Source organism: Cupressus sempervirens, chromosome 4 (assembly GCF_028749045.1).
Source record: "Cupressus sempervirens isolate cs-2001-9-10 chromosome 4, ASM2874904v1, whole genome shotgun sequence".
NCBI lineage: Eukaryota > Viridiplantae > Streptophyta > Pinopsida > Cupressales > Cupressaceae > Cupressus > Cupressus sempervirens.
The window spans coordinates 94,496,269-94,511,281 of NC_143121.1; the positions used below are offsets into that span (position 1 = coordinate 94,496,269).

Genomic DNA, 15,013 nt, shown 5'->3' on the forward strand with positions numbered 1-15,013 from the left:
CTTTGCACTGTGTGAGTATTACAAGGAATAGGTGCTGCACATTGCATGGTTGGAGTTTAATAGTGGCTTCTACTTTAGCATCTATTTTTAGATTACCCATCTGCAGCCTCAAGAACATTTCGAACCGTTCCCTCACTTTTGCTGACTAGCAGATAAATGTTTTTTATTAAATCAGATATATATATATAAATTTGAGAACTATGCAAAGTTTCAGAGTTAGGAAAAAATATTTCAATGGGGATTGGAGAGTTAAAAAGAATAATTCAAAGGAATAGACAAGTAATATTTTTCATTGGAAAAAATATTCAATGGTGATTGGATAGTTATAAAGAATAATTCAAAGGAATAGACAAGTAATAATGTCTTTTTCAGTTAGGAAAAATACTCAATGGTCATTGGGCAGTTAAAAAGAATAAATAGCATGTGTAAGTATAGGTCCCATGGGCAAGAACTAATAAATAATTCAAAGGAATGGACAGAAACTATTTAAAAAGTAGCTTTGAAAACAAGATAATGTGTGTGAAATGAAAACTTAGAAGAAGATAGAAAGACATTTACTTAAATAATATTATTGTCCCAATTAAGTGAGATTTCTTCAAAAATCAATTAAGTATGTGCTTAATTGATCACTTAAGTTGTGCATTACATGTCTTTTAACCCATTTGCATGTAAAATATGCATCTATCGATCACTAGGAATCAAATCTTAGTGAGTGCAATACTCCCAACATTCCCAAAACTTCCTTATAAAAAATTAAATAAAAAATAAAAAATAATAACATTATTATTATTTAATAAGGGAGAAAAATATTAACTAAAAAATTAGAATATTCAAGTTTCTTACCCAAAACATTTTAATTGTAAAATTATTTCAAATATTAGACCATGTTTCATTACATACAGATGGATTTTACTTCAAATTTCCAATCAATATGTAGACTAAATTGATTGAAGACAACAATAGCTTCAGCTAGACTTCAATTTTAAAACTTCTATTACACCCAAGAGATAAGCATCAAGTGACTCTTAAAAGAACAACTAAGTTGACCTGAACACATCGAGATGTCATGTCCTAATATTATATTTATTTAGAAAACACTAATACTATACCAAGGTACAATACCAGATTTCTACTTAAAATGACCCTTACCAAACTATATATAACATTCTAGCTTAAAGGCTTTAGACAATCTCACGGAAGGTATTGCATAGTAGAGATGGTTTTTACCTTACCAAACATGGCCCTTATTAAACTATATATAATATTCTAGCTTAAAGACTTGTAGACAATCTCAGTGAAGGTATTGCATAGAGATGGTTTTTCCTTGAGACAGTGGCTCCAAACTCTTCTTCCATGTCCAAATCAGCAGGATCGCCTTCAAGTCGCCAGTCAAAGCAGTGCCAGAAAGTAGCCAAAACAAAGGAAAACTGTCCAATGGCCATGTGTATACCCGGGCATCCTCTCCTCCCAATCCCAAAAGGGATCATATCAAACTCCTGTCCTTGGTAGTCAAAATTCTTGTTGCCCTCGAACCTTTCGGGCTTGAAATCATGAGGATCTTTCCACACATTTGGGTCTCTTGAAATGGCCCACGCATTCACAAAGACCTTTGTTTTTGCAGGTATGAGATAGCCCTCTGGTCCTATACTCACAGCTTCACTATTTTGATGTGGGAGCAACAATGGTCCCGGCATGTGTAGTCGTAAGGACTCCTTCATCACACATTGAAGGTAGTGCATGTTGGGTAGATCAGATTCACTCACCATGCGATCTTTTCCTACTATAGAATCAATTTCTGCCTGAAGTTTCTTGGCACAATGGGGATGCCTGAGCAGTGCAGTAATTGCCCATTCCATGCTAGTTGCTGTTGTCTCCATCCCACCGATGAATAGGTCCTGTACTTCAAATATATTGTTAGATAAACAAATACATTGAAGAAAGTACATTTAAGTTTAGAAATCAAGTCTTAATGTGTGATGTTTAAATCGTTTGCTATAACACAGTCATGAAATGAAATAAAAGTGACATACAAAGAGCACTGCTTTGATATTGTCATTATCGAAATCGATGTCCAGACTCTTTGAGTCCTTCACATCAAGAAGCACATCCAAAACGTCCTTAGCGCTTTCCTTCTTCTCCTCCAGAGCCATTTTGTTCTGCTCAATATGGTCATCAATAATTCTCCCAACAATCTTGTCAAAGAAGTTGTGGGCATTCACCATCCTTTTCTTGAGGCCTTGCAAGTCCATCCAATCTATTGAAGGGAAGAAGTCACCAATGTTAACAGCAGAAAGAGTGCCGATAATCTCCCTGACCATAAGCTTAAGCTCACCCCCTCTCCCAGTCACATCATCAACATCGAATCTAGTCCCAGTCAGCATCCTCCAAATTATGGCCGAGGTGATATCCAACAAAGAGGTGCTAATGTTTACTCTGACAGTCCCCTCTTTGCTCCTCTCCCACATAGATTTCATAGCCAGAGAAACCTCCTCTTGTCTTACGGGCCTAAATGACTCAAATCTCTTTGCACTGAGCAACTCATGGACACACAACTTCCTCATGAGTCTCCAATAGGGACCATAAGAAGCCAAGCCTATGTTCTTGTTGTTGTAAGCAATGTGTTTTCCAGCAGCGGTAGCGGGTCTGTTGGCAAATTGTAAATCATGGGTTCTAAGAATCTCCTTGGCCATCTCAGAATTGGAGACCACCACGCATGGTAGAAACCCTAATTTCAAGTACATCACAGGCCCATATATTTTAGATAGCTCATAAAAACTACGGTGTGGAAGCTTCCCAAGCTGATGGATGTTTCCTATGATGGGCAATGGCTTTGGTCCAGGAGGCAACTTAGGATCCCTCTTGAACTGCTTTATTAATACCCACACGAGCACTAGAAAAGCTAACCCTAGAGCAGTAGTTTGGCCAGAAAGTTGTTCTGCCCTCAACCAAAGAAACTCAAAGGAAGCCATTGAGAAAACTATAACACACACTCACTTTGCTTCAAATGCTCTTCTGGTCTACCTATATATAGAGAGAGAGATCCAGTGGAACTTCTGTCTGAACTTTGTCAAACAATTAGGACAATATGGAATAACTTAGCTAGGAAGAAAGATTGTACTTCTGTCTAGATACTCAAACAATTAGGACAATATGTACTTAGTAATAACGACAAATAATGGGAAGATACTGCTCCAGAACATTTGAGAAAAAAAAGCCTTGGAGGGATATTGCAACATTCAATGATAACGTAGATTTTGTAAAGCTTTTAAAAATTATTAGGGCCAACGAGATATTAAGCTTAACAACCATATTAATGTTATATCGTTGTCAAATAAACACCAAATAGGACAATATGGAATAACTTGTGAACAGTAGGTCTAATTCTACATCGAATGATAACGACAAATTTATTGAGAAAAATACTGCTCCATTTAGAGATAAAATATTTGAGGAAATGTCATTCAAAGGTAAGATAGATGTTGTAAAGCATTTTAAAGTATTTGAGTCAGCAAGCAGTTCACATACAGTAGATATATAATCTTAAAAATCATATCCACGTAACATCTTGATATAAAATACTATCATATAAATGGGAGCCTGTTGCTCTCTCAGAGAAATTTTCGGATCATTAGACTACTGATATATGAGTGATTCAAAATATTTAAAACATTCGGTAGCGAAGGAGTGAAACATAAATGAATTATTTTCTTACAATTGTTAGTGTTACTATTTGAAAAAAAAAAAAAAAACAGTCAATTAATGTTGATCGATAGTTAGTTATTATCATATAAATGAATTTCTTGTAGTGGTGGGTATTTAGGGAGTAATTAATTATAATTATAATTATAATATCTAATACAATCAAAATTATAAAATTCAATGTAATAATATTAAATTATAAAATATTGATCAGAATGATTATTAATCAGTTAATATTCTATAATTAAAACTTATGTTCTAATAATAAATGAATATACAATAAAATTATTCATATAGAAGAAATATTTTAATTAATTTTTTTCCTACAATAATCTGTAAATTTAAAATAGTAGAGATAAAAATATGAAAATAACAAATGATTAACCAATCTCTAAGTAAAATAATTTTGATCAATTTAAAACTTAAATATTGTCTATTTTTAGATTGATTTATTTATTAAAATAAAATTTTATAGATAACTAGTTAATAAAACTCCTTGCAATAGGTATATAAGCTTAATATTAATAATAGTCTAATTTTTAGATTAAAATATTGTATATAATGAGATATTATAAACAGTTTTCAAATTTCTAAAATGTTACAATTAATTGTTATTATTATTATTATTAAATAAAGGGTTGAACAATCTAAGGTAATTAGATTATAAATGAGATCTCAACATTCAGATAATAAGAGTTAAACAATTTTTATAATGTCTACATCTTAGATAGAAGTGCGTTATTTATTCCTTTGAATGAATCCATCTAATGTGTTATGGAGTTTTACAATCATGTTGAAGAGAGTTTACAATTAGTTTCTCAACTATTAGTAATGTGATTGTATTTTTTTGCTCAAGATTGGACATATGATTCAAATATTTCTTGTTGAACCCAAGGCCTCCCATATAAGAGACTCACAATTTACCATTAGACTTTTGCCTAACTACTACTTAATTTATTATTCATATCTCTAATCAATAATTAATTTCTAGATTAAGTTTGTTCCTATAAATTAAAGAAATCAACATCTGTCAAAATTCAAAGATGAAATAATTTATTCAATATTAAACAATTATTAAATTTGTTCTTATAAATTAAAGAAATCTATATGTAATTGAATTCAAAGATCAAATAATTTATTAAATATCAAACAATTAAATGTTAAGAATTCAACATGAATAATGATTTATAAATAACAATTATTTTAGTCGCATACTATTATTATTTATTATATTCAATATTATCACTACCAATAATATTATTATCTCTTACAATGTGAATTCTTTATGCTTTTGAAATGGACCTTCGCAAACATAGCCGCTAAAATATCTACTAAAATATCAAGCCCTGTTTTGGAAGTGTCGTATTTGATATGGCGGACAAAATTTAGGGTATCTAATGTATTGACTACATGAGGTTTGTGACAAGGATGACAAGTATGACTCAAATACCAAGGCGGACAAAATTTAGGGTATCTAATGTATTGACTATATGAGGTTTCTGACATGGATGACAAGTATGACTCAAATAACAGTGAATTCCACCCACTACGAAGATAAAGTCAAGGCAAAATAACATTTATTAAATGCATGTTTGTTCATGGAAATTATGACAAGTCGCATGGTCTTCAATACAGAATTTTGAGTATCACCCAACTTTTGCCCAATTCATTATCTGCTGTCTTTCTCCCTTTTCACGTCAATGTCGCTACTTATAACCCACGCAGGCTATCCACCCTACAAAAGTATTAAAAATTCTTTTTTTCGAGAGTGGTGAAAACATAGTGATTTTGTCAAAGGGCCTTTGGTCTACTAGTGAAGTTGAATGGCTCACAAAGAGCCCACCAGGGATCAAGTCTTGCTGAGTGCAAGGTCCAAAGACATCAAAAAGGGATGAGGTCGGGATCGTGCCCCGGGCAAATTTGGCAGCGTGGATGCTCCTCAGTCCTTGGCTCTTAGCCGAAGAGGTTTTAGGCACGCGTGGGCCCGTATCGGGTACCTAAAACGTCTTTGTGGATGACCTCCATCAAAATATAGTGATTTTTTTGTCTTTTTTGTTGTTTTCAATTACAAAAGATGTAGATCATGAAGAACAAATGTTGAAATCTCAGAAAAATCTATAGTATTTTTTATTTTCTTATTTTTGGTCAAAGGTGCATTTTAGGAGGAGGATAGTTGAGTACCTTTTAATCTCTCTCTTTCTATATCTCGTCATTACCGTTGTTTATATATTCTCTTAATAACTTCGGTTCAAAATTAGTGACATGAGAAATAGTGAATGATTTCTTATAAGTTGTATGTTATTCTCGCTTTTCATTCTTATGTACTACCAATCACACTTTAGTGAGCAATGGGTAAGTTGAAGAGGTATAGAAAGTCAATTAAAATGATGTTTTTATTTGTGCATATTTTTATTTAGCCCCTGAATTGGACTATTGTATTCTTAACATTTATGATTTTTAACTTTTTGTACATTAAAGGTCTCAATGAATAATTCCTAGATTTGAATCAGCTATACAACTACTTTTAGGGATCCAAACATGATTAGATTAAAACCTTTAAATCAAGCAGACAAGGTCATTCCATTACCAACAAGCTCATGTTATGTTTCCAATCAGGGAGAAAGAGAGAGAGATAGAAATATGAAGAAGAGATAGAAGGATTGAGACAAAAAAACATAAAGAAGAAAAGAGATGGAAATGAAAAAAAATATAAACAATAAGATTTTTTATGCAATACATTTCATTTTCCCTTCTCCCCAATTTCATCTCTACAAATTTACATTCAACATTTACTTATGTGCACATTTCACATTTGAAATGACATCCCTTCCTTCACTTTTTCCCTGTCGACATTAGCTTTATACAAATTTGAATATGCATTAGTAGTCTTTGCAAATCCTCTCACTTGCATTGGTCATATAGTTGGAACCTTTAGCTTATCATCGCAAGAAAAATATGAAACCATTAGATATATGATCTAACTGCAATTTAACCATTATGCTCACAGATAGCATTATGTATGAATTTTTCAACCCCTTGCTTAGTTTTCTTTCCTTTACTCACTTCTATAAGAATTTGGCTGTCTTTGCTTGGGGTCGCTTTCAATGGTAAATAAAATACCTATTTATTTCTTGGAATGTCGAGTCCCTTCTTCTTTTGATAAGAGAAGATTGGAAGGTCTTTCACTTTGTCTCTTGCTTACACTAATTGTGTTATACATCTGTAATTGGTATTGGCTATCATTTAGTTTTTGCGATGATTTCTACATTAAGGTGGCTTCTTATTTCTTGACATTTGCATGGATATCGTTCTTGTGATGTTCTTAGTTGTTGCTAAGGCTTACATGTGAAATTTTCTTTTCACTATTTTAAATTTTGAATTTTCTTTAGAAATTATTTTTCCTAAATGATTGTAAAATTCCACTTGCAAGAATCCTTGATACGTGTAAATCTCTCTCAAATGGTTATTGTGAGATGATATTTTATTATTATAGATTTTTAATAATTTGTCATGGAACTAATATTACTTTACAAGAATTTCTAAAGACTTGTTGAAAAGGAAAATTCAAAGACTATTGGGTGTCCTCGATTGTTTCATTTTTTGGCCCATTTGGTATAGGAGCATCCTAGGGAAGTTAACAATCATGTACGTAGGGGCTTTGAGCTTGGATTTGTGGAGCTATGGTTTGCATGGTTAGGGATATATTTAGGGCTCTTTTGAGAACCATTTCCTAAGTGTGCTTAAAGTTTTGAGTAATTGTATTAAACTTAGAGCCTTTTTGGCGGTTGTTGAAAACATGTTCCTATTTTTTGGGTATACTTTGGAGATTGTTTCCATGAGCTTCGATATGAGGTAGTTGGTTTGTCCTAAGCATATAATTATTTTATGTATTTAATGTTTGTTGCCAAGTCAACTTGTGATTTCAAGCTTTATTTAAGGTAACTTATAACTAGGCCAACTTGTGGCTTGGCTTAGTATAAGTAGCAGGTCTTGTCTTGTCTAGAGTCTTTATAGATTCCACATAGAGTAGTTGAAAGAAGAAAAGTTTAGTACAACTAGTAGCTAGTTGTGGGCTTGGAAAAAAAGAAGGTTACTTGGAGGGTTGCGAGCACTTTTGATTCTTCTTGGGGTTTTATACGAGATTGTGGATCTGGACTAGCTAGAGTTTGGATCTTGTGAGGTCTTTAGATATGTTATTGTAATTGTTCATGTATTTGGCCATAACTCGGAAGACCTTACAACCAAGCATGTTGGATTAAAATATTAAGATTCTATTATGAGAATGGTGTTGTTTAGGATCCAAATCTATGTGCTATTATTTACATTATGTTGTGTGGTTATTTTCTAGGGGTTAGAACATCTCCTTTGGGGGATTCTCTTGCCTTGTACCGTGTCAAGTGGTATTAGAGCTAGTTGATCTTGTGGAGCTAGTTGATCTAGTGGATTTGTTGCCTTTGTTTTGTGAAGGTCTTTATAACTACCTCCGAGAAGATTGGACCCTAGGGAAATTGATGATCTTTGTTATGTTGTGGAGAATAGGATTTTAGAGAAGGTTAGATCAGATTTTTTATTTGAGATGGAGTTCATGAAGAAATATATGGTTGTCGAGATCATGAAAGCTATTATTAGTGCACCTAGGAATGTGGGTACCAAAAATACTTATGAGGAAGCTTCTAAAGAATTTGAAGCTACTTGATCTAATTGTGAAGAGAGAGTTGATTTGATGGAGAGACCTATGGAAGATAAAGTTGGTCGATTGGATAGCTTTGCAACTCAGTTGATGTCAAAGCATAAGATGGAGGTTTCTAATTGATTGGATTCATGAATCAAATGACTACTTATAGTTAGAGAATATTAGAGATCTACTCAGAGTGAGATTTTCATAGACTACTTGCTAAAAGGGCATGCTTCCTTATGGTGGAAATAATTGTAAAGAGATAGAGAATAAGGAGGTGAAATGAAGATCACTAGATGGAGATTGGATCAATGACAAAATTGAAGGATAAGTTCATTCCTATTAATTATGAACTTGAATTATTTAAAAGATTTTAAAATCTAAAATAGAAGGATATGTATGTGAAAGATTATACTGAGGAGTTCTACAAGGTGATTGTTCGGTCTGGACATAGAGAATCACTAAGGAAAAGTTGGCTAGATATATCAATGGTTTGAGATTCAATATTTAGGATGAGATTGGTATGCTAAATATTGCTTTAGTTGAAGATTCTTATCAGTATGCTCTAAGGGAAAAAGAGAAGCTGAAGAGAAGACATCAAAGTAGTTTTGGAGGCAAGGATAAGAAAGTGAAGGATAAATAGATTTCTAAAGATGAACCAAAACCTATTGAATAGAGGAAGAGAACATACATGAGTCCATTTAAGGGTACTTGCTACAGATATGGTGAAGAAGGTCATAATTCATTTGAGTGCCCTAATGCTAACAACATGGTTGGTGATAGAAGAGTTGCTATTGTGCATGAGAATGTCATTTCAGTGAATGAGCCTAAGGTAGCTGGGGATAATTTGTCTGTTTGGTGAGTGTTGCTTGGTAAGAAAGAACTGGAACCTTGTCAAAGGAGGAATTTGTTTAGGACTTGTTGCAAGTTTGGATGTAAATTCTAGAATGTGATTGTGGATGGTGGTAGCACTGATAACCTAGTTGTTGAGGAGATGGTTTTGAAACTTTGTTTGAAGAGAGTGAGACATCCTTGTCCTTATAGGATTAGCTATTTACAAGATGAGCATGTTTGGAATTGAGGCAACAACGTCTTGTTGATCTTTAGATTTGACAGTATGTGAATCAAGTGTTGCGATATTGTGGACATGAGTTCTTGCCACATTTTCTTGGTAGACCTTGTGAGTATGATTCTAGGGCTTTGCATGATTGTGTTCAGAATGTGTTTATTACTAAGAAGGGTGGTAGGAAGGATTTCCTAATTCCTTTGTACAATCTAGAGCTTGGAAAAAGGAACTTGAGTTTTCGTCACCAGGTTGAGTTGAAAATTTCTCAAAAGGTTAGAGATCAATGTGGAAAATAGACCTTTTGTACACCAAAGATAGATGTAAAGGTGACTTTTGTAGGAAAATTTGCAAAAAATAGAAAAAAAAGGCAAGAGTGTGCAAGTTGATGTGATGGAGGACATGTATATGAAGAACTAGTTCAGAGTTTATGTCTTGAACCCTGAAGATGCTCTTCCAGTCTTTAAGAACATATTTTCTTTGCACCTAGGGTGTCTGATGTAAGAGGGTCCTAAAGAAGTTGAGAATCCTGTATGCAGGAGCTTCAAGCTTGGATTTTTGGAGTTATGGTTTGTACAGTTAGGGTTATGTTCGAGGCACTTTTGGGAACCTTTTCCTACATGCACTTAAATTTTGGAGTAACCATTTTGAATGTAGAGCCTTTTTGGGGCTGCTGCTAACATGTTTCTATTATATTGGCATACTTTGGAGATTGCTCTTGTGAGATTTGATATGGGGGAGTTTTTCTATGAGCTTTGCTCCGAGAGAGTTTTATTATGTACTCTTGGATTTCGATAATTGGATGACACGTGAAACTATACTTAAGGGCTCTAGCCATGTCCAAATTTGGGTGCTACAAATACTTCAAATTCAAAGTATCTAAAATTTATGTGAAATATAAAATAAATATTTGTAGATAAGAAGATTGCAATTAAGATACCACAAATATCATATGCACTCTTGAAAATAACAGAATTTTTTTTCTAGCACTATAGGCACTGTCCAAATTTGAACCATAGATATACTCAAAAGTTAGTCTAATGTAAATATTTTCAAATTAATTCATTTAATAGTAATAATCCTATATTTCAGAATGTGTCTTTCAAAAAATGTAAAATTGAAGTTTAAAGAAAAATAAATTATCTATTAGATGCATCTATTGCCATTGAATTAAGCATCTAATAAGTAGTTCCTTCTATTAAGAAGCATCTTCTCACTAAATTCAATTTTAAAAGTACAACAATAGAAAGAAAGCATATAGTACCTATGTAATTACCTTCTTGAAGATGTTTCTTTGTTAGTCTTTTTTGTCGTTTGTTCTAGTCTAACAAAATCATCTCTTTACTAAATAAATTGCAACTTGTTATAATTATTTTTCAACTTGAATACAAGAAGATCTATAAATTTTCAAAATCTATCCATCTTGAATTTGATAATATGATACTTCTCAATTCAATGGTGGATATTTTAAATGAAGTACAATATTGAAGGAGATAGCTTTGTTTTACTTTGTAAAAATTAAAACAAATAAACATAGTTGAAATTGAGCAAGATTTAAATAGATTTGTCCTCCAACTTCTAAGATTTATATCAATAAAAGATCATTTAAAAAAAATTGACTCAATTCAATAAAAAATATTTACAACTTATTTCAAAGTTATAATGAAACCTAAAGAATTTCTATTGATAATTGCTAACTAGCTTTTATATATTCTATAATGTATATTGGGAAGCCAAGAGTTATCAAGCTTTTAATTGTTATTATTCCCCTCATTAATATCTATATTTGCCTCATGTAACTAGCTCTCTCTCCTTTCTCTAAGCCTCTTTCATGCATATCTCCCCTACTGATTATCTATCTCCCCCCATTAATTACCTCACACTTTCTCATATTTTTTAACATGTCCCCCTCTATATCTCTATCTCATGTCTCTCCCCCTACTTAACCTATTTCACAATACCCCTCTCTCCTTGCACAAACTATTCCTCTTTATTACACGTTCAATGTGTACCTCATGTCTATCAAAATTTTTAGATTATCACTCTATCTCTTTCACGTTCCCCTATTACTACTCTCTCTTCTACTCCCTCATTACAATCTTTATAGATATTATAAACCCTAATGTAATAAGCTAATGTTTAGTGAAGGATTATGTTTAATTTTGAATTTAGTGTTATACCATGTTTTAATTCTCTCTCTCTCTCTCTCTCTCTCTCTCTCTCTCTCTCTCTCTCTCTCTCTCTCTCTCTCTCTCTCTCTCTCTCTCTCTCCCTAAGCCTTGATTGTGCATTATAATTATTAATTTTTGTATGAAATTTAGTTTAATAAAGTTTATATTAAACATTCAATTCAATTTATTGTTAGAAAAAAATTCTATATTTAAAGAAATTTCTACTATTTTTTCATTTAAAATACTATGTTCAACATTCAATTTTTCGTTTAAATAAATAATCTCTTTGAATAAATTATCATAAAAGTTGACATTTGAAGAACTTTCAATTTTTGTTTAATTTTTTCATTCAAATAGTCAAACAATTTTTTTCCTATTCTACATTTTTCTTTTTATCATTTTAAATAATCTACATTAGAATTGAAATTCCACTTTTTAATGATTATAATTGAAACATTGTTTTTTACGTAACATAAATCAAAATCTTAATCTTCCAAATTAAATAATACACCAATTTTTTCCAAAAAAATTATAAACTTAATTTAAATAATATAATACGTATCACTATTACTAAAGATATAAACCTAATTGACATCTCTATAATTTGTGAAAGAATTTCTATTATAAATAACCAAGCATGATTTAAATTGATATTATATCTTTCATGAACTTGAAGTTCATTTTTTCTAGCAATAATCATGGATGTGCATAACAATCCAATTTTTGTTGTGTTTTACACTAATTTTCATCCATATTTATGATGTAGAATAATGTACAGAAAAATAAGTATGTTCTTCTACTCTTAGCAATCAACCTAGAATTCAAGATGATAGTTTGTATAAAGGAAATATCAATATATTTTTTTTGATATTAACATTGATGATCATTTTCCAATAAGTGAAGTTATATGTGGTTGTATTTGACTGATTTATTTTATCTGTGATTTTTATAAGATCTATAATTAATAAGTATTTTCAATTATGTCATTGTCTCAATCACATATTTAAAAAATTTAATTACTTGTCATATAGCTAAAAAAAATATCTAATACAAATTTATAAATATTCTTAAATATTTAAAAAATGATAAAATATTATCTTACAATTGTAAAGGTTAAAATAATAAAATTGAGGATAAATGTGAAAAAAAATCATAAAGATAGGAAATATTTGTACCTTATGTTTGATGAATAGGTGTAAGCAAAACAAATGGCAATTGGTGATGTGTTGAATGTTCATACTAGTATTGGGTGTCATGATGGAATGGATTCTCAGCACAATCTGGTTGGCCCTACAATAAAGAAGGGGCATGGATTACACATGGAGGCCTATGAGGATTGTGATATTTTTTGTGGTTTTCCAGTAAGTAAAGAGGATGTGGCTTTTGCAAGGTCTTCTGGTCATCTACCTCAATGGGTTCTTCGTCAAGGGGTTTAGAGAGATTGCATGAAGCTAGGTCATTTTGCTGGTTCACAAGTATGGCAGATCCATTTGTTGTAGGCTAGTGCTAGTTCTATTGTTCCACCTAAGGCTTTTGTGTTTGAACATATTTTGGGCTCACATCTATCTTCTGTTGGCTTCTCTAGAAAATCTTTTGGCCTACCTCCTCAACCACAGGGTAAGCGGTATCATTTGCCTAGGCATAAACCTTATCTTAAGAAGAATTTTGTTCATCAATCCCCCTTTGATATTTGCAAGGATTCTCAACTTGCATTGCCCTCTTCTTTGTTTCAAGGGAGCCCTATTCCATGGTTTGTGTCCTCTTTGAATAGAAACCTAGTTCTAAAGGCCCCTTCTTGTTCTTGTAGAGCTCTCTTTACTCCAAAGTCGATAGGTACTAGTCCTAACCCTCTCTTGCCCTCTACCCTGGATCAAATTGGTGGTGATCCACCTCTCAATAGGTTGTCTTGTTAGTCATTTGAGCCTAGGATTTATGTTCCATCTGAGTTAATTGGTGAGAAGGTGGATAGATTGCATTCGATGAGATTCTATTTTTTCATGTCTATGGATTATTGTCCCCTCATCTATCATTTGGTCCATTTGGTGGGGAAAAAATAAGAGAATTTTTCATAAAGAGATATCTGATGTCAATAGCGTGATTGACATAATTGAGGAATTTATTTTTGAATTATTCAATATTTTTGTTAATGGTCATTTCAAGTGTAATGGCATGTTCTCTTCATGGGATAGCTTTATTCTTCTTAATTGGAAGCTTATTTCTCTTCCTTCATCTCTTGTGTTTCCTCACATTAGGTCTATTCCAATTTGTAGAAAGTCTATTAAATGAAAGCCCCTTGATCCTCTATTTGTTAAGCTTAATTTCAATGTGACATCAAGAGGGAATCTTGGTGAATTAGGCATTGGGATTTTCTTGTGTAATTAGTTTGGTGTACTACTAACTTTTTATGCAAAACCAATTTTGGTTGGCACCAATAATATGGCAGAATCCACAGCTCTGTTGGAGGGGATGATCTTGGGTAAGTATATGTCCTTTACTTGTTTGCATATAGAAGGTGACTCTTCTATAGTTATTAATGCATGTATTCAAAGGAAGATCAATAGTTGGTATTTGGATTGTACTTCCTACCATATTTGGGATCTCATTGATTCTCTTAATAGTTATTTGATATCTCATGTGTTTAGGGAGGGCAATGTTCTAGCCGATAGCCTAGCAAATATTGGCTATGATGGTATAATTTTTGATTATCACTCATCTAATTGTATACTAGAGAGATTTCCTTGTATTACTTCTATTATTAGAAGTGAATTTTAGATATTTCTGTTTTGGTGGGAATTAGTAGTTTTTTGGTTAGGTGGTTAATATCACTAGGTATGGTTTTCGTATGCATATATAACTTTTTTTGGTTTATGTGTGCATACATAATGGTGGTATTAACTATGTTAGCATTGGGCTAGTAATTGGCATCAAGCGAAGGAGGTGTATGTTACAAGTTATTTTGTTTTTCTTGGTTTGTGTGAAGTACTAAGTTAGTGCTATAATTTTTAATGCCTTTTGACATGATTTTTATGCATATCCTAATTGAAAGAGAGTTTTTTGTATTATTCATTATAGTATTGGTTTAGTATTTGACATCAAGTGGGGAAGATCTAATTATCTTAATGATGGGTTGTGTGTTCTCAACTAATTTTTGAAGATCTATCACTTGTACCTTATAAGATTTCTTCGTGAGGTGGCTTTGGTGACATCTTTGATTATGTAATAGGATAGTTGCTTCCATATTCCCTCATGGCATCATTTTTCATCACATGTCTACGATTCTCATTCTTCTTGGGATTTGATCTTACAATTTTTTTGTACCTTATCATTTTATATTCCACAATTGGTGTCTATTTCATTTATTTGGGGTGTGTGGTTAATTATTCTTTTGTATATCACTCTATTGAT

General features: G+C 32.3%; 1 protein-coding gene across 1 annotated transcript; it reads right to left on the minus strand.

Annotated features, from left to right (window-relative positions):
- Positions 1-851: 851 nt before the first annotated feature.
- LOC149560102 (cytochrome P450 750A1-like) lies at positions 852-2,997 on the minus strand. Its single transcript, XM_089824504.1, has 2 exons — positions 2,031-2,997; positions 852-1,895 (listed from the first exon to the last, which is right to left on the minus strand). Exons 1-2 carry the CDS (start codon positions 2,967-2,969, stop codon positions 1,272-1,274), a joined length of 1,563 nt encoding a protein of 520 aa, XP_089680630.1. The 5' UTR covers positions 2,970-2,997; the 3' UTR covers positions 852-1,271.
- Between the last annotated feature and the right edge of the window lie 12,016 nt (positions 2,998-15,013).